This window comes from Arachis ipaensis, chromosome B3 (genome assembly GCF_059453495.1).
Source record: "Arachis ipaensis isolate K30076 ecotype BB chromosome B3, ASM5945349v1, whole genome shotgun sequence".
NCBI lineage: Eukaryota > Viridiplantae > Streptophyta > Magnoliopsida > Fabales > Fabaceae > Arachis > Arachis ipaensis.
The window spans coordinates 26,765,253-26,792,803 of record NC_142438.1 but is presented as its reverse complement, the minus strand read 5'-3'; the positions used below and the strand labels follow the sequence as shown (position 1 = coordinate 26,792,803).

The window sequence follows — 27,551 nt, the reverse complement described above, 5'->3', positions numbered from 1 at the left end:
ACTTAACTATAAATTTAATAAAAATATAAAAACCAATTAAATAATTAAAGTATATTTTACATATCCATAAATATAAAATTTAGTAGTATACCTGTATTTACAAAATTATCTTTCATTTAGAAAAAATATTGTTAAAATATTAAATTATTTCCATATTTCATGAAATTTTATTCCATTTATCTTTACGTTGGCTCAAGTCAATAAATATTTGTGCACATATTAAAGAAGACTAGAGAAACGAAACGATTGCCTTGCTCATTTCACAAATAATGGTTTATCATGTTTCATGTATACAGAAGAGAAAAATCTTCAGCTTTTGTGGCTAAATTTCTTAACTCACCAAAAAACCCCTAAAGTTACAAACCTTGAAATGAAGACTAACCAACGCATATAAAACAAACTAGCTTACAGCATTGACCACTATTCCCCTCCAAAAACCAAAATTGGCTAGCCACACACCTACTTAGGGGGTGAAAGTGAAACTATACATATGGTACAACACTTGTACAAATAAAAGAATTTGAGCACTGCCAATTCTTACAGCTACACCTACAACTACTACTACTACAACTAGTACTAATCTTTCACATCTAGCAGTTGTAGTTGAGCCAATAGTAGATTATGCTGCCCTCTAGCTTCTTCTATTTTACTTCTAAGATCTGTTACCTGTAAAATCATAAACCATTTTTTTCGTAAGTCACAGAAGCCAAAACAACTGAACTATTTCATTCTATGCAGTTAATAGAGAATATCTAATTTAACAAACTTCAATTGCATCAGGCAACTGTGTTTATTAAGTATCTTGGGATATAAGTTACAAATATAGAGATATCGAGACAATGGACATAAAGACTAGGTTCCACGGAGACAACTCAACCATTGCTCTAAGACTCTCCTTTAAGGATAATAGTATATATGAATAAATAAAATTAGACCGTGCAGATTACCTTAAGATTAAGTTCTTCTTGTATCTTTTCAGATTCCAAACATCTGCAGGGTAAAGATTTAAGCATATCAATATATAACTACATTAAAACTCCATTCTGAAAATCAAATTGAAAAAATGGGATAAAAATAGAATGGAGGTTGTGTTGGACAGCAAGAATTGAACAAGAATCAAGAAAATCTAAGTTGCTGAGCAACAGCATCCCACCACGCAATCGAGACCATTGCTGGGGTGGTAAACACGAAACAGAAGTATACTCACTTTGTCTGTAGTTTCTGGTTTTCTTCCAACAATGTTAAGGTCTCTTGGTCTAGCACCTGCTCCATTGGAGACGGAATAACCTACCATAAAACACACAGGCAGAAGTTGCCATCAGAATACTGAAAGTTATCAAAATTGGAAGAATATGATTTTCAATAAATACATATCATATACATATGAACAAGATGGACCAATTTCAACATAACAAACAAAGTTACTACCGACCTGCATATTCTGAGATAAGCCAACACCTTTAATATTCTCTTCCTTTGCATGCTTTTTCGAATTATGGAGGTCTACCGATTCATATATCTTCCTCTTGTTATTAGATCCTGAACCAAGTCAAGATATACAAATTAGATTACATTAAGATAGTGACGCAGAATCTTAATTATCACATAAGCAGTTACCTTGCTCAGATGTGTTTCGCATGGTTCTCTTGCGTAGTTCAGCATTTTCATTTGCTGCTTTAGCATCAACATAGTAGGAATTTCTATTGAGTTCGGCTTGTTTCGCTTTAGGAACTGGATATTTTTCGCGATACCCGAGCAATCTACAATGCACGTCCCTACATAAATTTTAAGAGTCCTAGACATCTCAGACATCAATGCTTAAAAATCGTTAAAACTAGTATTAGCATTTTACAGTTACTATTTACTCTCTTATTTTCCTGGATAATCATGGATTTTAACACAAGCATAAACATAACACAAGCATAAACATTACCAGTATTCCCATGTCATTTCCTTCAATCGTGCTTCAAGCTTTTGAAACAAAGAAGTTTTCTCAAAATCTTGCTTATTATGAGTTGGCTCAACAAAATCCGCTTGCAGGATACCTAATACGAGATCAACATAATTTATTATGTAGCATATTATAACGACTCGATGTGTCTCGATAATTGAAAAGAACTTGACACCGCATGGAGATGTTTTACTTACCAACAACTCCTCTGCCTCTACTGTCTAAATAGTTCACAACCTGCCAAAATGGCTGATATTGAAAAGTAGCAATTGTATTAGAGAGAGAAGAGAAAAGCTACATAATAACTATATGCTACAAACTGGCATGATTTGTCAATGAACCTAGATAAGAATTTATTAAAAAGAGAAAGACAAAAGACAACAATGAAGAGCATGACATGACATGACTTGTAATTTCTAATTTCTACATTAGTCTCCATATAGCAGCAGCCAAATTTTTGTCATGATAAAATTGATCTATTTCTAAAAATAGAAGTTTTAGTAAAATGAAAGCTAGGACCATTTGTGGACCAGATAGCAAATAACCAACATCTAGCCTATTTTATTTCACCCCAAACCATGAAGGCTAACTCCAAAAACTAGTTCAACAAGTTAGCACAACACATCCAACATTCATAAAAGAATTGGTAAAAGGTTCCATAAGGAAATCACAACAGAGAAATATATGAACAAATGTGAAACAATTTGGAGTAACTGAGTAAGCACCACATTACACACACTAGTATTAAGGGAAAGAAACTCATGCCCTTTGAAAAGTGTACAGCATGTTAACAGTGTTAATTTTAGGTTGAATCAATATACAACTAATAAGTTAAAAAAATTGTGTATTGATCTTCCATTTCCATTATATCATGCACATAGCTATAACTGTATTCAGCTACACTATGAATATTTAAGACTTAATCTTAATGCTTTTTGTGTACTGCTCAAAGTACTTTTTCCCTTGTTTCCTTAACTATAAATACAAGTTAATAATATAATAAAATATGATGTTATTTAGCTCTTATGCACTATAAGAAAATCATTAACTGTTTAACACCATAGAATGGTTAACAACCACTATGTAACATATAACATTTAGGGTGATAATTTACCAGTATTAGCCGACTTTTGTGATATACATTGAAACCGTGCATAATGACTCGAGGAGCTTCCTTAAGGAATCCAACTGTTGTCACAACTGTTGCCTGCACATTGAGCCCCAAAAAAGAAATTAAATTATAAAAAAAGTTGAGTAAATTGAAACAGTATGTTGTAATTGAAATTACCATTTATAAGTTTTAAATTTAGCTGAGACCTTTCATTTCCCTTAACTTTCGATTAGTTTTGTATTTAATATCTTTTATTACTAATAGCAAAATAGAATAATTAAATCATTCAGCTCAAGATAACTTTTATCCCTCAAATAATATTAAGACAGTCAAAAGTAAGATAATAACCTCCACAGTTCCACCAACTTGTGGTTTATACAAGATAAATTCTGGATATTTAAGATCATCAGCAATGTTATGTGGCTGCACAACTACGCCTCTCAAAAACATACGAAAACTTTCTGGTATCCGCAAGTACAATATTGACATATAAACCTGCAAAGCATGAGAATATTAGACCAATAAATTCAACCTTTTACACGACCACACAAGCATAAGAATAATTTCAAAGTCCAGCATACACGTAAACAGAAACGGAACCGATGAGCAATATGTTTCTCATTTGCTTCCCTCCAGGCAGGAATTGTGTCAATCTTCCTTACATCCCCAGCAATTCGTATATCCTGCATATGAATAGAAGCCCCCTTGTTAAGCAATCAAAGCAAAATTCCAAAACAGTCAGTACAGCAGAAACAAAAAGGACATATCACCTCGGGATCCGTATCAAAATCTAGCTCCAAGTTCCCATCATCATTGAGCCACAAGTTGTAGATAATGACTTTAGTACCATGAAATCCAACGTCATTAAACTGTCAGAATAAAGAATATTTGAACTGAATAAGAACATGCTCATATTTTGAGAGGATAAACAAAGAATATCATCAAGAATTAGAGAACAAGAATACAAAAAAATGTTATTAACTATCAAAAACAATCATACTATATGTACACCAAAAATCAACTGTCAATCAGCCAACCATATAAAGATACGTATTTGGTGCTTATGAAAAAAATTCGATTATGTTGCTACAAAAACATTTGATTATTCTTCTATGATAGATTTGATTATTCTATTATATCAGGGTTCGTCTGTTCTGGAACCTGTTTTTGGTGTTCGTGGAGCATGTTTGTATCAGAAATGCAATCAGCATTAGGAAACAAACTAATTGTCAAACAAATTACTTCATATGGGTACAAGCATTGTTGCATGCTTTATTCCCTTGCTGATCAACCATATTTTTCTGGATATATGTGAGGATGTGAATCCACTTCTATACATTCTCTTTTCTAATAAAATTACTCAAACAGCTTTTATTTCCTTTTCTAATAAAATTGTGCAGAGACAATTTACTCTCTTTTACAAAATTTAAGCTAATTGAGAGGAACAATCTCCAAAGTTTATTTTTAGCATTACTAGGAAACATAAAATACAACAACAAAGCCTTGTCCCACTAAGTGGGGTCGGCTACTAGGAAACATAAAATAAATTTAGAAAAAAAAAAAATCATTTCCATAATATACATAGTATTATTAATGAAATAATTTTAATCTAACAACTTCTAGCCAATAGTCACGGATGAAAGGAAAAATGTAGAAACTAACTTGTCCAAGAAGTTCCTCTTCTGATGAGTATGGAGACCAGCGCAAAATCAAAGATAAATTGGTGACAAAATGCTCTTTGCCATTTAATATCTCCAATGATCCAGTTGATGAATTAAACTCATAGTTTACCTGGTATTGACAAGAACAGATAGTGTTGTAAATAAACTCAACTAGTAGAATCAACCATTGCAGAAAAGATTCTTATGAGAGAGCAAAAAAAATGATTTAGCAAACGATCAGTGTTCAGAAGTCTCTAAAAGTCTGCCATAAGCATGTTGCAATAAGGGTCCTTTTAGGATTATTCTTAGGGGGAAAAGAATAAAACAAAACATAAAAGGGACCCTTGGAGCAATCCGTAACAGTTTATATGTCTTCTCGTGACCTTTCTGGTCACATCTTCAAGTTCTGAATTAACCACTGACATTTTGTCAACCCAAGCTCCCTATAGAAACTCCGCCTATGTTACACCTGTGGTACATAGCCAGTCCCAAACCCGGATAAAGGAGGAGGGTTGTGTTGAGCCTTCGACAGCCAACATAAAAAATTAGTCGAATCTTTATGACATGGATCAAAGACGTTATTGCACTAAAGCTAGGTCGTTGTCCGGAAGCAACGCGCTGTATGAGCACGAGCCGCTGCATCGGTGCCCGGGTGCAGTATTAAATGAGCAAGGGTTCCCCGCTTCTTTCCAGCGTTTCGTGAATGAACGAGGATAAATAAGCTAGTTCATAAAGAAAAAGGTAAAGGTAAAGAGCGAAGCGACTGAAGGTTGAGATTTGGGACATAGAACATAGGCACTCTAACAGGAAAATTTATGGAGGTGGTGGATAACATGACAAGGAAAAAGATTAACATCTTGTGCCTACAAGAAACAAAATGAGTCGGCGCAAAAGCTAAGGAGTTGGATACCTCCGGGTTCAAACTTTGGTATACAAGAAAGGTGAAGAATAGGAACGAGGCCAACATTATCGTGGATAAACAGTGGAAGAAGAACGTAATGGATGTCAAGAGGGTGAGTGATCGGATCATTTCTATCAAAGTTGTGGTGGAAGGAGGTATTTTTCATGTGATTAGCGCCTATACGCCGCAAGTAGGTTCGGACAAGCAATACAAGATATGGTGCCAAAATCTAAAGAGTTTGGTCCAAGACATACCTTCTGGAGATACGAATTTCTTAGGAGATTTAAATGGTTATGTTGAAAGAGCAATGTCTGGGTATGGAAATATTCACGGAGGCCATGGTTTCGGAATGGTCAATACGAGAGTAAAACAATTTGATTTTTTCTCAACTTTTGATGTTCTCATCACAAATACATGCTTTAAAAAGAGAGACAAACATCTTAGAACCTATAGGAGTGGCATGGCAAACTCTCAAATTGACTTCTTGTTGAGAAGAGTCGATCGAAAATTTTGCATTAATTGTAAAATTATTCCGGAAGAGAATTTAACAACACAACATAAGATGCTCGTCATGCATTTTTGCGTTGAGCAAAAGTTAAGGAAAATACATCATATGAAAAACCCAAGAACGAAGGGGTGGCGGATGAAAGGTAAGAACAAAGAAACTTCCTAAGACGAGTAAGAAAAGAGGCAAAGTGGGAAGGAGATGCAAGTGTGGAGGAAATGTGGAGGGATAGGAGTGGCAAAACGAGTTGAACCCGTCGGGCCGGCCCGCTAAACCCGCTGAAAAAGGCCGGTCGGGCTAGGATTTGGAGCCCGCCATATTTAAAAAATCCGCCAAACTCGCACCGCCAAATTGGCGGGTTTTAGAGGGGCGGGACGAACCGGTCCGCCGGGCTGAAATTTTTATTTTTTTTATTAAATAAAAGAGTGATTACTATTATAAAATTAATAATTATAGAATTTTCAAAATAATTTTTTTTGTTTGTAATCTTCTGTTAGTTATTAACTTTATTTATTTTATTTTACAATTTCGTATATTTGCTCAAATTATGTGACTTGTTTTTTAAGATAAAGATGGTTCTATTGACAAATATTATTTTGAACAATTTTATTGAAGTTAAAAATAAAAAAAAATAGTAAAAAAAATTATATTATAATTTGACTGTTTTTTATTTGTATTTGATTTTTTAATTATTATTTTTTGATTAATTTTAATGAATTTTAATTTTGAAAAAAAAAAGTCAAGCGGAATAACCCGCCGATCTGCCAATCCGCCATAAAGCGAGACCGGCTAGCATTTTAAACCCATCTTAGTTGGCGGGGCGGGGCGGGGCAGGGTGGCCTGCTTTGCCACCCCCATGAAGGGAGATGACAAAATTTATTAGAACAGCAAAAGAAAGTTTTCATGAATCTAAAAGGATAAGACCAAGAGACAAAGAGTCCTGGTGGTAGAATGCAAATGTACAAGAAAAGAGAAAAGAAAATAAGGAGTGCTAAGAGGCCAGCAATTTTGTGTTTTGTAACCATCAATTGGCCATCAATAATGATTTTAATGGTGTAAGATTACATCTAATGGAATGCTTTAAAGAGTGGTTAACTCACTTTTCTTTTGATGGTTAAATGCTGGCTACAAAACACAAAAGTTGCTGGTCCCCTAGACTTTCTCAAAGAAAAAATGGAATGCTTTAAAGAGTGATCTTTGTGCCACAATGCAAATAATTGAGAAATCTATAAGACGGCTAAAAAAGAGACAAAAGTGATTGTAAATAAAGTAAAAACAAAAACATATGAAGGTCTCTAATAGTCTTTAGGAACGAAAGAAGGAGAAAAATGTATTTATAGAATCGCCAAGAGCCGTGAAAAAAAGACGAGAGACTTAGATCAGGTTCAGTGTATAAAGGATAAAGATGAGAAGATTTCGGCTTAAGATGAGAAGATCAACGAAAGGCGAAAAAGCTACTTCTACGAGTTATTTAATGAAAGACAAAAGATTCTTCCGAACCTTGATCGATTATCCACGAGTGAAGAACATTAAGACATAATAATATTTCGATTGAAGATTGGAAAGGCCTTAGAGAGATACCGGTTAACCAAACTTTTTATGAGATTTTAAGGTAAAAAAGGATGTCAGATGAGTGGAGAAATAACACATTGATACTTATCTACAAGAATAAAGGAGATATACAGAATTGCGAAAACCATGAAGAAATCAAGCTCATGAGCCATACAAAATTAGAGACATGTATAATGGGGTTACTAACTAGTGTGAAGACTCAAGGTAGTGTGACAGAAAAATTTTCTATTTGTATAGGATTATGCTAGAAATCATCCTTAAATCCATACATTTTTCCATTAGTCTTAGAAATACTCAGAGTATATACAAGAACCTGTGTCATGATACATGCTTTTTGCCGATGATATCATCCTTATGAGAGAGTCAAGGAAAGACCTAAATAAGAAGTTGGATTTATAGAGATGAACTCTAGAAGTGTATGGTTAGTGCATAAACCGTAGCAAGACGGAATAGATAGAATGTAAGTTTAGCTGCCGAAAGAAAAACCATAATACATAGGTGAAGATTGGAGAAAACATCCTACAAAAAGTTTAAAAGTTTAAAATATCTTGGATACATCATATAAAATAAGAGAGATCGAGCAAGATATAAATCATAAGATACAAACAGGTTGGTCAAAATAGCAGAGTACGTCTGGTTCTATGTGACAAAAAAATGCATTTAAAACTTAGAGATAAATTCTATCGTATTACTATCAGACCGACTATACTTTATGGTAACGGCCAAAGAGAAATATGAACATAAGTTAAGTGTGGCAGAGATGATGTTAAGATGGATGAATGGTTATACGCGATTGGATAGAATAAAAAATGAAGATATAAGAGAGAGAGTCGGAGTAGCACCTATTGTAAAAAAAAGGTAAAATCACGTCTCAGGTGGTTTGGACATGTGAGAAGGAGACTAACAGAGCACCTAGGAGAGTGGATGAGATAAAAGATGAATAAGGAGTGAAAGACTGAGGAAAACCTAGAAAGACTATCTGAGGTAGTCAAACGAGATAGAGCTCAATGGAGTCGGTTGATTCATGTAGCCAACCCTACCTAGTGAGACAAGGTTTTGTTGTTGTTGTTGTTGTAAGCTCCCTACCGAACCCATGATGTTTTGGCAAGATGTTCTTAACATGATTAACCGGAATTTGCCCCTAGAAGCACTAGCATCTCACATCTTTATCTACAAAAATATGAATGAAGTGTGTAGAGATTGCTCAAGAGCTCCTCTCTTTCTAATGTGTCCTATTGTGTGTAGTGTAGTCTCTCATTCTCTCTAGAAGAAGTTTTTGGAATGCTTGGAACTGTCCGTTGACAATGGACTTGCATCAACACCTCACTAACTTGAAAATAGGGGTGGCAACGGGGCGGGTAGAGGCGGGTTTTCGCTCTACCCGACCCCGCCCTGCCCGACGAAAAACCCGCATGAAACCCGCCCCGCCCTACCCGCGAGTAGTAAAATGTTAAACCCTAACCCGCTCCTGCGAGTACCCGTTCTGCCCCTACCCACCCCTATAATTATTAAATCCAACAAATAAAATAAAATTTTAAAAATTATATAACCACCATTTACATACATAACATAAATTAAAGTAAAAATTTATATATGATATAATATTATTAATCATTTATTAATTATTTTATATATGTTACATATATTATATATTAAAAATATATATATTTACATATATATTATATATACCGGGGCGGGTAGGGGCGGGTTTAACTTAAACCCGATCCCGTCCCGCCCCGCCCAAGAACCCGGCCCGTTAAAACCCGCCCCGGTGCAGGGGCGGGTAATTACCCGCCCCAAGCGGGTAGGGGTGGAGTGGGTACCCGCGGGTTCGTGTAGTGTTGCCACCCCTACTTGAAAAGCTTTGGATGCTTTTAAGAAGAAACAATCTTATGTTAGCCCTCAACTTATACGTTTTGGTGTATCTATTGGCAAAGGCATGCTAAAAAAGAAAAACACTATTCATACATCAAATACTCTTACATCCGTATAAAAATTCAGCTGCTACTAAATAATTGTATATTTTAATTATTTTTAATTAACAAAACAAAGAGAATGCCTGTTTGGTTAAGAAAATACTAGTGTCAAAATGGTGTTTATTATAAAGGGTGTAGACGTAGCAGAATTGCTAAAAAATTTTAATGATTCCTTTTCAATCTAACTTTATTTGGAGTATAATTAGTATTTTGGCACCCCTTAATTCAAGCAATAAGTTGAAGAGAAGTAGCATTTGAAGCCTATGCACAATATAAACCAAACCCTCTACGTAATAAAAGAAAAATGTGGAATACCACTCACCATGGGTACTACTATTCTGTCAAGCTTTTCTTGCACCAAAAATGTATATGACAGAAGTCCAATGCTTTGCGTCAATACCCTGATGCAGGTTAAAAACAGTAAGAAAAATTAAGCATAGTTTTCACTTTTCTTTTCCACTGTAGCTTCAATTTTTGTCCCAAAATCACCTTGCCTTGCTCTAGTGAAAGATCAGAAGGTATAATGTTTAAAAGCCTAACTAACTTCAGCATGGACAGATGCTTTAAGTTTTTGTCACATACCCATTACTCATATGCCGACTGAAGACCATGACATCAGCCCCAAGCCTCATAGTACTGGTCTTAAAGCCATTACCATCTGCAACAATAAATCAAAAACTCAAAAAGAATAAAGCACAAATACGAAAATAGCTGAAGAAAGAATGCCAAGACCCATACACTGCCCAATAGCCAGCTTTGACTTCTTATCTGAAAATCCAAAACTCATGCAATGCCTCATTGCTTCTGGATCCATTCCACCACCATCATCTGATTACCCAATGTCAGTACAAAATCAATAAAAAATGTCAAATGTAAAATTTTTGAATTTTGAATATCTTACCAAATCATGATGCTCAGGGTAAACATGTTCCTAACAAGACTCAGGCTAGGATTTTCAATAACTAAATTTCTAAAATTGATATGTTCCAGAACCATTGTACCTTGAATCAGCAATGCTGGACTTCCATCCTTTGGATTTGAAGTTTTATCTACAAGGACAAAGGTAGCCCCATTTTGGATCTATCCTAAGCACAAACGGCAAGAATGCAATACAAATTGGAGCATAAAACAAATGTAAAATGTGAGATGTAACACGTCAAATGATGATTTTAAACAAGAAATGGAAAAATCACAGCAATAAAGATTATGGTTTTACACCAATCTATGGAATGATAATTAAGTAAAGAACATTGGAATAAACATGAAACCTTAAAAAAGGTATAGTAACAGTAAAAACCAGAAAGGAAGGATATGTACAGAAAGGAAATCATTTCTGGAAAACATCACAGTTAATAAAGAATACACCATCAGAAATCAATGCCAAAATAAGTATGCAGGTAGATGACAAATAAAACTAACACAGCATATACAATACTTAAAAATTCATGTAGTTCACAACTGAAACATCAGGGATAATCACCTCATCAACTGCATTATCGAGAAGCTCTGCTATGGCTGCAACCAAAATCAAAGAAAAAGACCAACACATTAAAAGAAAAACAAAAACGACAATGAGACAAAGGTGGACAATTAAAGTAATCAAAGAGGATGAACAAGTTCATATAAGTCATAAGAACATACCACCAAATGCCCACTTATGTGAAGTTGCATTTGAGTGAAGGAACATAGGGTGTACATGTAGATAGTTTTTGGCATCTGAAATCAAAGAAAAATATTAGTACGATGAGAAATGAAGAATGAGTAAGATTCTCTGAACTTACACCACGTCAGCATATGTCGAGCTCAAAAATTGGTCACAACTAAATATAAGCACTAACGTCCATGGAAGAAACTATAAGCTGCATTAATTTGGAAATTACTTTGGACTGTGACTTTTTTACAAGCAGGCCCATCATCGTAAGTCCCAGCTTTCCAAAACTGCCTAGTAAGGGGTGCTGCACAAATGGGTGACGCATAAGAAATGTCTGAATCATCACCTGGTGGCAACCCCTGATTAGCTACCAGGCCGTTCCTTGGACTACTAGAGAAAATATTATTTTCAGAATCTTGTCGAACAGAATGAATGCGAGATCCATTTCGATTGGCCAGTTGACCTTTATTAGTCGATTTTTCTTGCTTTACATCCAAAACAAGATCTGGCTCCTGCTTCACCGCTATAGGAATAACCTTTTCAATCTCATCATCGCTAGATAAATCAATAATTTCTATGCCTCCCATATTTGTCCCTGTAACCAAAGCAAAGCATACAAAGTTGAGTTAGCATTATGAAACAGAATACAATATAGAGTAACAAACAAGAATGTGAGTCAAACAACTATCAACCTGTATAAATGACACATTTGACTTTAGGCACACATGCATCTTACAAAAAAAGAAAAAAATCAGGGGTGGTTCATTCACTAGTTACCATTCCCGCATTTATCATATCTTAATATAAGAAACAACTGTTAATAGGTATGTGCAACTTAACTCTTTATGATTCAAATGTGTAGATTAATCCTCAACTTTGTTAAATGTTCAATTCGGTAAAAAAAAATGAGTGCAAATTTGAACTTTGGGCCATGTGCTATTGACCCTCTCAACTTTCTCAATGTGCAATCCAATACTTCACGCATGGATGTCAACAGGGCGGGATGGGGCTCCCCGCCCCCGCCCCCGCCCCCGATCCCCACCGTGGGAGAATATTTACCCCCCATCTCCCTAGTTGATCAATTCTATGAAAATTCTAATGAAAAAATTTTAAAAAATTGATAAAAAAAATCATAAAACATGGAACAACATACAAATACATCATGTCCAAGATTATAAATTAACTAAAATTCAATATCATATCCAAAAAGATAAAATAACACACCATTATATTTCTCAATAGTTTTAATACAAATTAATTTTTTTAAAAAGCCTATAAAACAAAGTCTTCAACTTCGAATATTCTCCCATTGCAAAAGTACAACTTCCAACAAACAACTTTGAGTTCTTTGATAAAACAACGAATATATAAATATGTCAACATGCATCATAAACAAAACACTGTTTAAAGTATAAAGACTTAATTTCTCTTGATGGATTATGACTTCTAATGAAACCTTTCCCCTTCATTAATTGACTAATACTCTTTGCTCAACCATAAAGATTTGTAATTTGTCGAGCTTAACGTGTTCACATATTAGCATCATAAAAATAAATAACAAGTTCCATTAAAAAACACAAAGAAAGAGATGAAACAAGAGATACTGAAGTTGAACAATTACATCAACCTGCAGAATAGATGAAGAATTTATTTATAATACTATCACGATTTGAATTTAATTTTCTTTTACCAAAGGGAAAAAAAACCACTTCTTTTAGCGCACTACTTTTGGAATTCAATAAGCTCACTATATATACACTACATGCACCAGCTACAAAAGCTTTTTTACTTCTTCACTAGGACGACCATTTTATGGCACCCCAAACAACAGATACTAAAACAAATAATTTTTCAGATATAGCTAAAGACCAAACATTTATCATGTGAAAAAATATTACGGGGAAACAACCCTATTGATTGTCCAGCTAAACTTGCCTAACCAAAATTCTAACCTCACTAACCCTTAAAATGCACCAAACTAAATTCAAATCCAAATCAGAATTAATTCATTGTTTGCACACTTAAAAGACTTCAAAGCTTAAAACTTTGTACACATGCACACTAGCCAAGCCATTACCAACTAAGAAGGCTTAGCCACCAAATAATTTCAAAATAATTTTTACTAGGAGCTCAGATTAAGATTTAGTTCCTTAATGCTTATTCAGGGGAAAACAAGTGTAAAAAATGTATAAAACAAGCACAAGCATGTTACAGTTGCAGAAAATCAAGCAAGGTTAAAAGCACAACCATGCTGAAAATAACCAAGATTCAAAACAAACAAGCACAAAAGATGCAGAATAAACCTTTAGTGCAATAAAATTCAAAGAGGGCGAGAGTATCCAATCAGAAGTGGAGGAGGGGGAGGGACAACCGACGGCTGCGGCGGCGATGCTGCCGACGGCAGACGGTGGCTTCTTTCAAACGGACAAGAAGCAACGACGTAGAGCACGGAGCAGTGGACGAGGTGGGGGTCGGTGCATCGGACTGCGGACACAAGCGAAGAGGAGAGCACGGGAGCAAGGAGAGTGGCGCCGGGTTGGGAGCAGAGAGGTGAGGTGGGGGGATGGCGTACAAATCTACAATGATGAAGAAAGGAAGACACAAATGAGGATTAGGGTTAGGGTTTATCTATCTATATATATATATATATATGTTATGTGAAATGACTAAAAAACCTACAATAAAAACAAATTATTGACAATTAAGTATATTTACAAATTTCGTAGATTAGTGGGGATAGGGCAGAGATCACCGCTCAGGAACCCCCACCTGCTTCAGGGGAATTTTGTCCCACATCCCCATCCCTGCAGGAAAAATTCTCCTCCTTCAGGTCTCCATTTGGGGCGATTCCCCCGGGGATCTCTGTGTATCGGAGAGTTTTGTCATCCCTGATGCATTCTTGAATATGCACTAATTTGTTCCCAATCATTGTTAATGTTAATAGAAAGGTTGATTTGCACATTCAAAGAAAGATCAGTCAATATAATGACTGAGATAATATGGACATTGCCAACAATTCGAAGAGATGATGGTTTTATCCCTTAGAAAAATTTGGTGATGTCCCGCACATTCTACCGCTTAACTACTTTTTTCCTTACACAACAATCAAAATCGACTTGTTAGGTGTAAAGCATGATCTCCCATCAAGCAAAATGGAATTCCTCCATCAAAGTCCAATTGTTTGAATCACGATGATCCGAGGAAAACCTATCCAGATAGCTATATCGGCAACGTTGTCTTCAAAGATAACTTTGGTGCTCTGAGCCAATAAGCAATTCCCTTTTTTTCCATCATTTCCAACAACAAGAGCCTTTCCTCTTATTGATGTCACCAACAACTATTTGAGCTCTTTTTATTACTTTCAACTCTAAGCATAATATGTATTAATTCTAAAGGTGCATAGCACTATTAAAAAAGCATAATTAGAAACCAATCAAGAGGCATGGTCTTCAGGGTTAGTAATATCAACATCGACATTTAAATAAAGTAGTTAAGGTATCAAATTACAATAAACAAACAAAGGCCACCTTGGAACTATTAGACAATTAAAGAGTGCCTAATTGCAACCAAAGATTTCACTTAAATTATATAAAAATACACGTAATTGCAAATATCTATTGCCAAAATTCTCTCTTCACCTAGTTCTTTATCTAACCAATGGTTTCATAACTTCAACGAAATGAACATGATCTTTGGCTCAAGGCATTTTCCCTTCTTATCTTGAAAAAGTAAAGGCATGTTGCATTCTTAAGTAAATAACCAACTTCCGGCTAACCAAGCATCTACTGTCTTGTCAAACATACAAGAGATAAGATGGCAATATTCCCCACTTCTACACTAACTATAACTTTTGGCCTAATCTTTAAATCCTAGTTGAACCTTCGTAGACAAACCATTCAAACATCACTCACATATGTTATGCAATTGCTTTTTACTTGAATCAAATCTTTGATCTTTTGAGTAAGCATAAAATTAGGCTTCTACCTAAATGTGCAATAAGGGTATGCCACAATTTCTTCTAGAATCAGAATATGCATGTATTGATAATAGTCTTTAGAAAGTGTGGCATGGATAATAACATAGTTTTCAAATGCAATCAACTTTAGTGTTATTGCTAATTGCAAAACACACTTCTAACATTCTACTCTATCATAAAACAGATTATGAATTTCAATTAGTTTCACTCCCAAAAAGCTTGGGTGTCATTTTTACATAATACACAACAATTCGTAACTAAAAGTTGCCAACCCTTGAATGAATTATGATTGGTATAATTAGGAGATGCATAAAATGGTCATAGTTCCCCCTTATTAATAACTTATTCCCAATGATTGGTCAGATAGCAAGGGGAACAAATAGATTCAACCAGGATAGTTTCACTCTTTAGTTTCACCCTTTCAACCACTCTCCAATCCAACGAAAACTACCAACAACCATCCCCTTGCCACAAACCCCTTCTCACCACTAGTCATATTCGCCATGGCAAGACATACAGAGCAACACCCTTTACTTTACAACAATGTTGATAAAGTGTTGTCTGTAGCTGAAACTTCACTACGAAAAGGGCATTTAACAATCCATATTTATCACTCCTACAAACTAGGGCAAGATCTATGGAGCATCACCATTTACTTTTGCAACAATGGTGATGAGCATTGTTTGTAGCAAAAACTTCACTAAGGAAAGGAAATTTAACAACTCCATATTTATCACTCCTACAAACTAGGACTCGCCTATTTGCACACACAAAAGGTCCCTAATGTAATATTCTATTCCCATATAGAGCACACCTATTAAATTAAAGCCCCAATGTTCTCCCAAACTTCTTTTCAATATTTACTCTGAATGGATTAGGTCTAGCCCATGCCAATCTCACAAAATTTTGTTTACACTTCTACAGTATTTTGCTCCTTCACAACAAAAGGGTCAGTGCACTAGCATCCCACATTAGTGCAAGATCTGGAGCCGGACCGCAACCACAAGATGTAATGTACAAACCCTAACCTGATAATTACATCAGTAACTGTTCCACGGCTTGAACCTGTGACCTAGAGGTCACAACAAACTCCAACTAAAATGATTTTTAAAGGGGAAGTTGTTTTGGCAAGCATGTAAACCCAAGCTCAAATGAAATACCAAACCACTCTTGATATATCGGTCAAATTGAGAAGGGTAGGATATGCACTTCAAGTAGCTCTATCAATCACAAAGTTGAAAGCTTGGTCAATGTACCCACAATCCAAAGTTCACCAATATTCTACTAGCTTACACTCCTCCATTTTGTGTTGATTATTGGCTAGACACCACCACAAGACCTCTCAAAAAAACATTAGAAGTACAAAAAAAGTATTATACCAACTAACAAAAATCAAGGAACTAAACACATCAATTACTTCAAAAGTCCAACTCAACCCTAAAAAAGGCACAATTCAATCAATCTATCATTACTTATCAAAGGCTCTAAGATAACTTTTCATTCACCCAATTATCTTAAAGATATACAATAAAAACCTCCTAAAAAACATATTCCGCCCTTGATAGATACCTACTATGTAGCTATAGAAAGCAATATGTCAAAACAATGACAAGGTCCATTGCCAACCATGATTTTAAAAATCAAACTGAACTGACCGGTTTGATCCGATTAATTGATTCATTTAAAGTATAAATCACTTGACAATAAAACCAGTCAAAAATTAAAAAAAAAGGTCAAAAAATTGGTTTATTAATGCGATTTTTTAGCAGTTAACATATTTAAAATGATAACTTACAAAAAAATAATGTTTAAAAAAATTAAATATTTCATACATAAATATATTATTTGATTATATCCGATTAAATATTGGTGAAACCTTAGTTTAACTTTAAAAACTATTGAACTTCTAACTCTATCGATTCAATAACTAATTAAGTTTTAGAGAAAATAAAAATTTTACGTAAAATCAAAAAATTAAATACAAATAATATACAATCATATTGAGATTCAAATCATAAGTGTCTTATTTAATAACAACGACCCATTTAAAATCATAAGATAAAAATTTTAAAAGTTAAATTGAAATTTAAAAGTATACTATATCTATATTTGTTTTTCATTAATTAAAAAAAAGTTACCAAATAAAAAAAATTTCAAAAAACCCATTTAATATTTCCCTTATCTCAAAAGTATCAATGCAAAAATAATTGATTTTACACCTTAAGTTTTGAAATTTCTTAAAAATAATGCAAGTTATACAAATTTTCTATTACAAATAAGAATATACAGAAAATCAGATTGGATTGAAATTGAATATAAACAAAATCTACATCTGATCTACCCTAAAACATTAGATATTCTTATATCTGATCGGATCTGGTTCGCAAATTATTGGTATAACTGGCTTCTCCATTAAAATTTAGATCTCAAATTAAAGAGACTGTTGCTTGAAAAGTTAGATCTCAAAATGAGAAGGATAGGAAAAGAAAATTGAAATCATAACACATGCTAAAATATACTTAAATTGGTAACAAAAAATAATTTTAATACTAAAACTACTTTTAAAAAAACTAAAATCTTGTTCAAATTCATTTAATAATTAAAAAAAAAATTCTTTTGAATAGTTAAAATATTTTTCTCTCCCTTGTATCAAGATCCACAGCCATCTCAAAACCCTAATACCCAAAAGGATATTTAGGAAAAAAAGGAAAGAATAGGAGCGAGGCAGTGACAAAAAAGAGCTTCTGTACCAGTAGTTATGCTGGGATTCCGTCAGAGAGAGGCAGAGAACGCTGCCTTCATATGCGGAGACAAAGTTTCGAACTTCGTGGGAGTTTGAAAGAGTTACGGACCAAGTAATGGGATTTGGCTTTGTGGTGTCAACGATAAGCTGGAGAAGAAAGAAGATAAAGAAAACTCCAATATCGAAGAAGAAAAAGGAAAAACCTTTCTATAAGAGTGACACTAATACCTCTAATAGGCAGGGATGGCAACAGGTCCCCATGATCTGTCCCATCCCTGCCCCCGCCCCGGCGACAGGTAACAGAGACCCTGCTGGGGATGTGGTTCTCCGCGGATATTCTTGAAAAAATTATTTAAAAAAAAATAGAAAGATGATCCTCAATAGTTAACAATTTCTAATCACCAATAAGCAACAATTGAACACAAACCTACATAAGTAACAATATAATTAAAAAAGTACCACACAATTACATTTACATCAACAATCAACAATAAAACTCAGAATCCATATTCCATACAATTACATTTACATCAACAATCAACAAAATTAATAAGATACCATCATCAATTAACAAAATTACATCATACAAATTGACACAAAAAAGAAAATTACCTAAGAACTGAGAAGCCTCAGAGTCACAAACTCATAACCATCATAATCATAAAAGTTTATTCATGAAAAAATAAATAAAACTGAAGTAGCAGAGGAGGATTGCCTACCGACAGAGCAACGGAGAGGGAGGAACGGAGATGAAGAGGCTGACGACGGCAACGAAGATGATTCTCCTCTGACGCGACCAAGACAGCGAAGATTCTGCCTCTGACGCGACGGTGCTCCCTCTGACGCGACGATTCTCCTCGGCTGTCTCAGGAACACCACGACGACGTCCTCCTCGGCTGGGTCAAGCGTGCGATAAGACGTTCTCCTCGGGCATGTTTCTCAGGCGCGCGACGACAGTGCTGCGGTAACCTTCAGAGTGAGAGAGGGAAGCAGTGAGAAGGAGGAGCGCGGCGGCGACGGGAAAGCAGGGTGGTGGACGGCGGGGAGAGGAGAGAATCTGTGAAATGTTAGGGTTTGAATGAGAGGGAGTGGGTGAGAGTGATGCCAATTTGGGAATTTAGGGTTTCATTGAAATTTATATATAGAAAAGGATATTTTAGTCATTTTAATATATAATAATATAATATTATATGAATTTTCATGGGGCGAAGTAGATGTGTGCATGGGCCGGGGTGAAATCGGATTTGATGTGACTCAGACCCAACCCGAAATATATACTAGGTTTATTTATTAGACCCGAACCCGGCCTAGACCCGATGAAATCTTATACACCTTCGGGCCACGATTATACCGAGTAAAAATCGGGTGAAAATCGGACCGTTAACACTACATTACCTTGATATCTTCTTATAAGCTAGCATGTGAAAATATTCAAATTTTCAAGACTCCAACCATTATTTCACATGGTAAAATTCACTTAGAAAAATATAACAAGAACCAACTCTTCTCTAAAATTAAAGTATAATCATAATCAATACTAATATTGTCTAATAACACCAAATATTTAAATCAATATAAATAACATAATATTATACATTAGTCTAAAATCTTATGCATTTTAAACATAAAACATTAACTTATAGTCTTATAATAACTAATAACACAAAATATTAAGGTTTACAATACTTAAATTCCACACAAGAATAGCCATCATCCATCACTAATAACATAATATTAATTGTGTATGATAACCGGGCCACCGGGCCAACTTCGAGTGACCCAAACCATGGCCCAGACCCGATCTGAAATAATAACCGGGTCTATTTTTGAGACCCTTACCCGACCCTAGATCCGATGAAATCACACCAAAATAGCCCCTAAAGTGTTCGGGGCCGGGGCCGGGTCTTCGAGCCGGGCCGGGCCATGCACACCCCTAGGGCGAAGATTTCTATTTCTACTTTTATTTTTGCCTTCGTTCCGTTTATTATACAGTTTTTATTTTTTGTATAGTTATCAAAATCGGACGTTTTATTTTTCCACATAATTATCAAAATCATATTGGACCAACTGATATGTGATTGTGATCAGATTTGAATGAAAAAGGGTGAGTGAGAGTAAGGCTAATTTAGGGGGATTTAGGCTAAATTTTCAATTGGTCTGTTCACTATTTGGGTACAAATTTTAAAATTGATGAATATGTGTTTCGAACAAAAGTCTTTTTTATACTACATATTTTTCTTACCATTAAACTATGTTATTCTTTATTATTTAATTGTTAATTATATAATAAAAATGTACAATAATTTTGTTAGATATTATTTTAAGGGGGCGCTACACATCCATGTAACCATGTAACCAAGTTGACCCAATCCCAAATAGAGTCATGCGCATTAATGACGAGTGAAAAGTGAAAACACGCGCCCGAAACCCTTCGTTACTTCGCGCTCATTATGAAAAAATGTTACTTCATCTTCTTGCGTTATAGGCTTCACCGTTCTCCTCTGCTCGCATTTTTTCTTCTTCTTCTTCTTCTTCTCTGCTCGCATTATAAGTTTCACCGTTCTCCTCTGCTCGCGTTTTCTTTTTTGTTCTTCTTCTTCTTCTTCTCTACTCGCGTTCTTCGTTATGGATCTACATTGACTTCAACGTAATTAGCTTTGTCGTTCTTCGTCTTCATTTTCTTCTTTGATCTGGACTTCTGAATTAAAACAATGAATGAATCAACTTCAAAATTAGTTAAATGAGTGCGATTTGGATTATTCTTCCGAAATGCATCACAATAATCTTAAACATTGAACAAAGTAAAAGGAAGCCATCGAACCAAACAACATTCATTTAGTGAATCAAAATCACAAAGGCCACCCGAACCGAACAATGTTCATGTGGTGAATAAATGGTGATCAACTTTCAATCAACAAGAATAGAAGTAAAAGGAAGCCACCGAACCGAACAACATTCATTTGGTGAATCAAAATCACAAATGTCACCGAACCAAACAATGTTCATGTGGTGAACAAATGGTGATCAACTTTCAATCAACAAGAACAGTATTTCTCCATGCAAAAGAAGTACTAAACATAGTAACAACCAATTTCAAAGCCCTAGTTAAACTATCCACTGAACTGAAGAAGAATAACCTACGTGAACGAATTTGAAAGAAGAAGGAGGAAGAGGAAGAGGAGGAGAAATACTATTCTTGTTGATTGAAAGTTGATCACCATTTATTCACCACATGAATATTGTTCGGTTCAGTGGCCTTTGTGATTTTGATTCACCAAATAAATGTTGTTCGATTCGGTGGCCTCCTTTTACTTTATTCAATGTTTAAGATTATTCTGATAGCATGCAGTAATTATTTCCTAGTTGTCTCAACGTAATAACCTCATTCAACTGATTTGAAGTTGAATCATTCATTGTTTCCATTCAGAAGTGTAGATTGAAGAAGAAAACGAAGAAGAAGAAGAACAACGAAGCTTATTACGTTGAATTCAATGCAGATCAATAATGAAGAATGCGAGTAGAGAAGAAAAACGCGAACAGAGGAGAACGACGAATTTTATTAGGTTGAAGAAGAACACGAACAGAGAAGAAGAAGAAGAAGAACGAAAACACGAGAAGAGAACAAGGTTTACATTGAGAATGTTTACGAGGCGCGTGTATAACAAACGCGTAAGGAGGTTGGGGAGGCACGTCTGATTGAAGTTACTTGGATAGCTTGGATGAAAAAATTACATGGATGTAGAGCTTTTCTCAATATTAAATTAGTTTGAAATCAGTTTAACAATCACAATCCTCTAATAGACAATTTATTAGTGTTAGACTAATATGTCAGAGCCATTTCTTATGAACCGGCCTTGAACAAGCCACTTATTTCACATAATTTTGTTGATCAACTTTCCTAGGATCATTTCAAGGCATGTAAATCAAGTACCATGACATCTTACAATTTATAAATGAAAAGAAAAGAAGAGAAATGAAAAGAAAATTATAAAGACCAGGAACTCACTGAGTCACTGGTTTTGAAGTGTTGCAATTAGTGTACTTGCTAACCTCTTAGGCTCTTGCATGTATGCATGGATACACCTACACACCACCGACTACATTTTTCTAAATTTCTTCTTCCTTTACTTTTCTTTTTTAACGAATAACATTGTATATACCCACGCAAATAGTCGTCATTATTGGGTTCAGCCGTTCAGGTGCATTCCTTCGATGGCAAGAGCAACAACAACATTAACAATAGAATAATAGTAATGTTCTTGTATGGATACCTGGAGGGAGAGCTCAGTCTCTGGGAGTTGACGCCGAGCTATTACCTTCGGTGCCGACCTTTAAGCCTTATGACAATCCAAACTTTACTCCAAGAAGGTGTCCAATCGCGTAGAGCTTTGAGCAAGAAACAGGGAGGGAGTGTACCTGCAAAGGCACTCCGAAACTTAAGTTAGTATTGAGAATTCAATGTGTCTTTAGGATAGAAGATCATACCTTTTTATAGGTGATAATGTATAAATCGGTTATGTTTCTGCTTTATTGCCTGTATTAAAGAGCAATAATAAGGGTTTGGACGTTTAACTTTTGTGAAGCAGTCTGTTAAGCTGATTTGTAACGTCACTTTTTAATGAATGACATTGATTGTCGAATAGTAACTGTAACGTCGATTAATAACGTAAATTGCCGAGTAATGACTGCAATGCCAAACTATAACGCCAATTTTCTGGGTAATAATGTGAATAATGCCGAGTTATGGATGATAAAGCCGATTTATGATATTGGATTTGTAATGGCCGGACCACAGCCCCCAAGCTTAGCCTGGAAAAATGTTTAATGAAGCAGGTTGAGCTTTTAATGATGTATGAGTCGGCTGCTGAACAGTTCGGCGTGTGCTTCTGCCTTGTAGCCCCCAGGTCAAGGTGCTTTATTGAACAGTTACTGAGACTATAGGCATTCATGATTAGGATAGAGAAATAATTAAATGAAGGTATTAATGAGTTTGCGTGTTTCCAAGGTGGGTTTATTGGGTTTGACGTGACTGATTTGATGGGAATTGGAAGCGAGATTTTGGGTTAAAGTGTGTGAGTTAAAGCTTAGGGATTCTGAAGGTTTGCATGCTTGCTGTTTTATTTTTTCTCAAGCATTTTCAACCAAAACATGAGTAAAAGAGGTGAGTGTCTGTTAGTTCTTTTTGGTTTTTCTGTTTAATCGTGTTCTCTTCTTCTCCTTTTCTGCTTCAGTTTTTCCAATGGTTTATGAGAAAGAAACGAAAGGGGAGGTAGACTGGTCTTATGACTGGGTGAATGATGATATAAGGGATCGTGTTTCTCTGTTTTTGGATGTTGGTGCTGTGAATGAGATAGATAAGTCTAAGGTTGCTAGGGCTAATTCTGGGGTTCGATTGGAGCTGCTCCCATGTGCGGTTGATGATAGAGTTTTTCATAGAGGGGAGGGTTTTGAGCATTTTTTTTATGTATAGTTGTGTTTTGGAGGAACTAAGGGTTAGAATTCCTTTCAGATTTTGAGTGTAAAGTTCTGAAGCAATTGAACTGTGCACCCTCACAACTTCACCCCAATGGTTGGGCTTTCCTTCGGGCGTTTGAGATTCTTATGGAATTTTTGGAAGAAAATCCATCAGTGGAGTTGTTTTTCTCATTGTTTCAGGCGAATGGTATTTGGAAGGGTGGTTGGGTAAACTTGAACAGCTCTCTGGGGTTTGGTGTGTTCAAGTTATACAAATCGTCTTTTAAGAACTTTAAGAAAATGTACCTTAAGGTAAGTAGCTGCGAGGATGACTTTCCGTTCTATGTGGACGAGCATTTGGGGGAGAAATTTCCTCTCTGGTGGTGTTCAGAGCCTCAAAATATTTTAGTGCCTGAAACTATAAGTCCAAAAGATGAGTGCATAATTGAGTTTTTGACTGAGGTTGTTGATCGGAAGGAGTTGATTTCTGTTTATGCTCTGCTGCAGTGGGAGGAAAATAAGGCTGCTGTTATAGATTATCTGGGTAAGATTTTGAATTGTGGATGTTGTATCATATTTGAGGTTTTTTGAACAGGTTTTTGTTTATCTTGTTTTTCAGGTGGTAAGTACCCAGGTGTATCTGCAGCGAGTTTGAGGTCTCGGGTGAAGAGCAAAGGTTTGGATAAGGAGGTATCCTTGTCGAAGGCAGATAAGATCGGTGTTGGCGAGGTTGACCAGCCAAGGCCAGGGAGGAGGAAAGTTATTGCTAAGAAGAGAAAGGGTGATGTGGTGGATTTGTTCGACGTTTCTGATGATGAGAAGGATGATGTTCCGATGGAGGAGGTTCATATGTTTTGTGATAATCAGAAGAAGTTGCATGGTTTTGTTGAGCGGAGTGAGGGGTCGTCGCTTTGGGGGAAAAATTATCCTTTCATGATTACTGCTGATGAGGTATGCCAGACCCCGTCCGATGTTAGTTTGGCGGAAGAGGTGGGGGATGTGGCGATTGATCAATATATGCAGGTGACTTCTATTTTGTGAGGTAAAAAGTTTGTATTTGTGTTTTTGTTTTGTGGAAAAGTAACGTGTTAATGTCTGATCCTCAGGTTGTGGGTCTGCGGCTGGCGAGTTTAGGATGGAGCCGTGAAAAGATTCATCGGAAGTTGGTTGAGAAAAAGGAGGATCCTAGTTTGAGGGAAGAGTTAGCTATAAAGGTTGGTAAGGTTTCCGAGCTTGAGGTGAAGTTAGTTGAGGTTGAGAAACATTTGAAAGAGGTGAAAGAGAGCTATGCCAAAGATGTTGAAGATTTAAAGAAGAAAGAAGCAAACTTATCTTCTATGAGTACCCGTATGATCGAGGTTACTGCTCGGTTGAAGGAGGTGGAGAAGAACAAGCAAGGAGAAATTCTTGATTCCTTCCTTGAAGGATTTGAGAGGGTTATTCTTCAGGTGAGATTTCTAGCTCCCGAGGTGGATTTCTCAGCAATGGATCTAGGCAAAATAGTGCAGGATGGCGTTATGGTTGAAGATGATGGTGCTGCTGAGTAAGGAGATGAAAATGTTTAGTTTGTGTGTTGTTTTGCTGCTGTTTGTAGACTTATTTTGCTCTTAATTTTGTGATATTATGTATGCTGCTGTTTTGTGAACAACAAACTATTGGCATTTCAGGTTACATGTTGTATTCTGCATGTTATGACTATAATATGATATTGTTGTTTATATGATATGTGGGTGGTTTTCTGGTTTGTGAATGTGGCATTGATGCCAAATATAGTAGTGGTACTAATGGTGTAATGCTATTAATTTGATGGAGAAGTATCATGTAGAGGCCTGATTAGGCCGAGTTTGTGATGCTGAAAGAAAGTTGTATTGTGTTTTAGTGGGCGGCTATGATTTTGATTTAAAATCGGTTAACATGTATTCGGTTGCGAAGGGTTTGTTCGGCAGTTTGTTAGTCCGGCCCATTATTTGTTAAGATTTGCGGCATAGTCGGGTTAGGATCATAGCATTCTGATCCTTACTAAGAGATCTGATGGATTTGTTGAATTCAGAATGACTGGATTCCGATTTAGATCGGTAATTTGTTTGGTAAATTCGGCTTGCGATTAAGATCGGATATTTGTTTGAATGAATTTCCGTTATAAGGTCTGCTATCGGATTCATTGATTGTATCCCAGTATTGGGATCCATTTTAAGGTCGGCAGTCAAAATGACTGATTGCATCCGAGTGATCGGATTCCGTTTTAAGGTCGGCAGTCAGAATGACTGATTGTTTCTGAGTGATCGGGTTCCGTTTTAAGGTCGGCAGTCAGAATGACTGATTATTTCCGAATGATCGGATTGATAGTATAGATCGGCATTATATGTTTATGCATGAAGCGAGAAATGTAGAAAGTGATGAGTTGAAAAAATGAAATATTTATTGAAGAACCTTTGATTCCAAAGGCCCAGGTAGGCTAGCCTCGTTAAAACCTCTCCAAGCAAAACCCTTGTGGGAAAAATCTTGGTAGTAGGAAAAAGAGTACTGGACTGTCCCTGGTATTTGCTATAATATAACTTTAAGGAAGATACATTCCAAGTGTTAGGGAGATTTTTACCCTATAGGGTTTGTAGTCTGTAGGCTCCCTTGCCGATTACCTCGGTGACTCGGTAAGGGCCATCCCAATTAGCTGCTAGTTTGCCATGTGATGATGGTTTCCTAGCTTGTTCTGTTTTCCTAAGCACAAGGTTATTTACGCGGAATGATCTTGGATGAAGTCTCTGGTTATATCTTTGGGCAATGTGCTGTTGCATGGCTAAATGTTTGACTGCTGTGGACGATCTGAGTTCTTCAATGAGGTCAAGCTCGGATTGCCGAGCTATGTCTTGTGTAGTTAGGTTGACCAATTCAGTGCGTAGTGAGGATTGGGAGATCTTTACTGGTATTATTGCATTTGAACCGTAGACTAAATGGAAGGGTGTCTCCTTTGTGGTTGAGTGAATTTTTGTATTGTATCCCCATATGATCTCTGGGATAAGCTCGGCCCGGAGACCTTTTGCATCATCTAGTTTCTTTTTTAGAGCATGAAGTATTACTTTATTTGCGGCTTCTGCTAACCCGTTTGTTTGTGGGTGCTCTACTGATGAGAAGTGTTGTTTGATTTTCAAGTTCTACAAAAAAGATGTGAATTTTTGATCGGCAAGCTGGCGACCATTATCTGTGATAATGTGCCGAGGAATGCCGAATCGACAAATAATATGTTTCCAAACAAAGGAAAGCATTTGTTGTGATGTAATCTTGGCTAGAGGTTGTACCTCTATCCATTTGGAAAAATAATCAATTGCTACCACAAGGAATTTTACCTGTCCTGCTGCTGTGGGAAAAGGTCCGAGGATATCAATGCCCCATTGGTTGAACGGCCAACTAACTTCGAAACAATGTAGGAGTTCGGCCGGGAGATGTGTAATCGGACTGTGTTTTTGGCAATTGTTACAGCTTTTAACTTTCGCTTGACAATCCTGTCGTATTGTCGGCCAATATAATCCAGCTCTGAGGATTTTTGAATACAGACTTTGGGCTCCGAGGTGTGTTCTACAGATCCCTTCATGTGCCTCACCAAGTGCAAGCTCGGCTTCTGTTCTGCAAAGACATTTAAGCAATGGACGAGAGAATGCCCGCCTATATAGGCAATTATTATAAATTGTAAAAAAGGAGGCTTGTCGGCGGAAGTGTCGAGCATTTTCGACGTCGCCTGGCAAGATCCCTGTTTGGAGATACTGTATGTATGGGGATCTCCAATCTGCTTCCTGTGTTACACTTAAGACTTGTGTTATTCAATGCTTGGCTTAAGTAGTGTTGACTGATAAAGTGATGACCCATTTGGTTGAGTGCTGGCAAGTTTAGACAGAATGTCAGCTCGGCCATTATTCTCCCTTGGTATGTGCTGTATTTCATATTTAGAAAATTTTGAAAGTAAATTTTGTACAACATCCAGGTATTTAGAAAGCAAAGGGTCCTTAACTTGGTATAAGTTGTTTACCTGTTGGACGATAAGCAAGGAGTCGCAATATA

The 27,551-nt window shown here is 36.0% G+C and overlaps 2 protein-coding genes across 4 annotated transcripts; one reads left to right on the top strand and one right to left on the bottom strand.

The window, feature by feature from the left end:
• Positions 1 to 234: 234 nt before the first annotated feature.
• On the bottom strand, positions 235 to 19,158 carry LOC107630146 (protein MICRORCHIDIA 6). 3 transcript variants are annotated; one of them, XM_016333205.3, is made up of 21 exons: positions 18,767 to 19,158; positions 13,632 to 13,904; positions 11,558 to 11,923; positions 11,319 to 11,393; positions 11,158 to 11,192; positions 10,679 to 10,757; positions 10,416 to 10,505; positions 10,260 to 10,335; positions 10,000 to 10,078; positions 4,725 to 4,853; positions 3,833 to 3,931; positions 3,644 to 3,745; positions 3,411 to 3,557; positions 3,066 to 3,158; positions 2,149 to 2,200; positions 1,934 to 2,045; positions 1,618 to 1,775; positions 1,433 to 1,539; positions 1,208 to 1,287; positions 948 to 990; positions 235 to 666 (listed from the first exon to the last, which is right to left on the bottom strand). In XM_016333205.3, the coding sequence occupies exons 3-21, from the start codon at positions 11,913 to 11,915 to the stop codon at positions 577 to 579; spliced, it is 2,004 nt and encodes a 667-aa protein (XP_016188691.1). In that variant the 5' UTR covers positions 11,916 to 11,923; positions 13,632 to 13,904; positions 18,767 to 19,158; the 3' UTR covers positions 235 to 576. The 3 variants fall into 3 exon arrangements, with proteins under 3 accessions (XP_016188691.1, XP_088364582.1, XP_016188695.1); XM_088508456.1 differs by lacking the exon at positions 18,767 to 19,158 and adding an exon at positions 18,055 to 18,462; XM_016333209.3 differs by lacking the exon at positions 13,632 to 13,904.
• A 5,276-nt stretch (positions 19,159 to 24,434) lies between these two features.
• On the top strand, positions 24,435 to 25,048 carry LOC148570120 (uncharacterized). Its single transcript, XM_088506852.1, has 2 exons — positions 24,435 to 24,524; positions 24,608 to 25,048. Exons 1-2 carry the CDS (start codon positions 24,435 to 24,437, stop codon positions 25,046 to 25,048), a joined length of 531 nt encoding a protein of 176 aa, XP_088362978.1.
• The last annotated feature ends 2,503 nt before the right edge of the window (positions 25,049 to 27,551 follow it).

What these genes read in the sequence shown, in the direction of transcription:
- LOC107630146 (XM_016333205.3), bottom strand. Translation starts at nt 11,915, where the DNA reads ATGGGAGGCATAGAAATTATTGATTTATCTAGCGATGATGAGATTGAA. An exon ending in ATTTTGATACGGATCCCGAG is followed by an intron (nt 3,746 to 3,832) that starts GTGATATGTCCT and finishes ATTCATATGCAG; the next exon opens with GATATACGAATTGCTGGGGA. An exon ending in ACAAAAGTCGGCTAATACTG is followed by an intron (nt 2,201 to 3,065) that starts GTAAATTATCAC and finishes TTTCAATATCAG; the next exon opens with CCATTTTGGCAGGTTGTGAA.
- LOC148570120 (XM_088506852.1), top strand. Translation starts at nt 24,435, where the DNA reads ATGATTACTGCTGATGAGGTATGCCAGACCCCGTCCGATGTTAGTTTG. An exon ending in CGATTGATCAATATATGCAG is followed by an intron (nt 24,525 to 24,607) that starts GTGACTTCTATT and finishes TCTGATCCTCAG; the next exon opens with GTTGTGGGTCTGCGGCTGGC.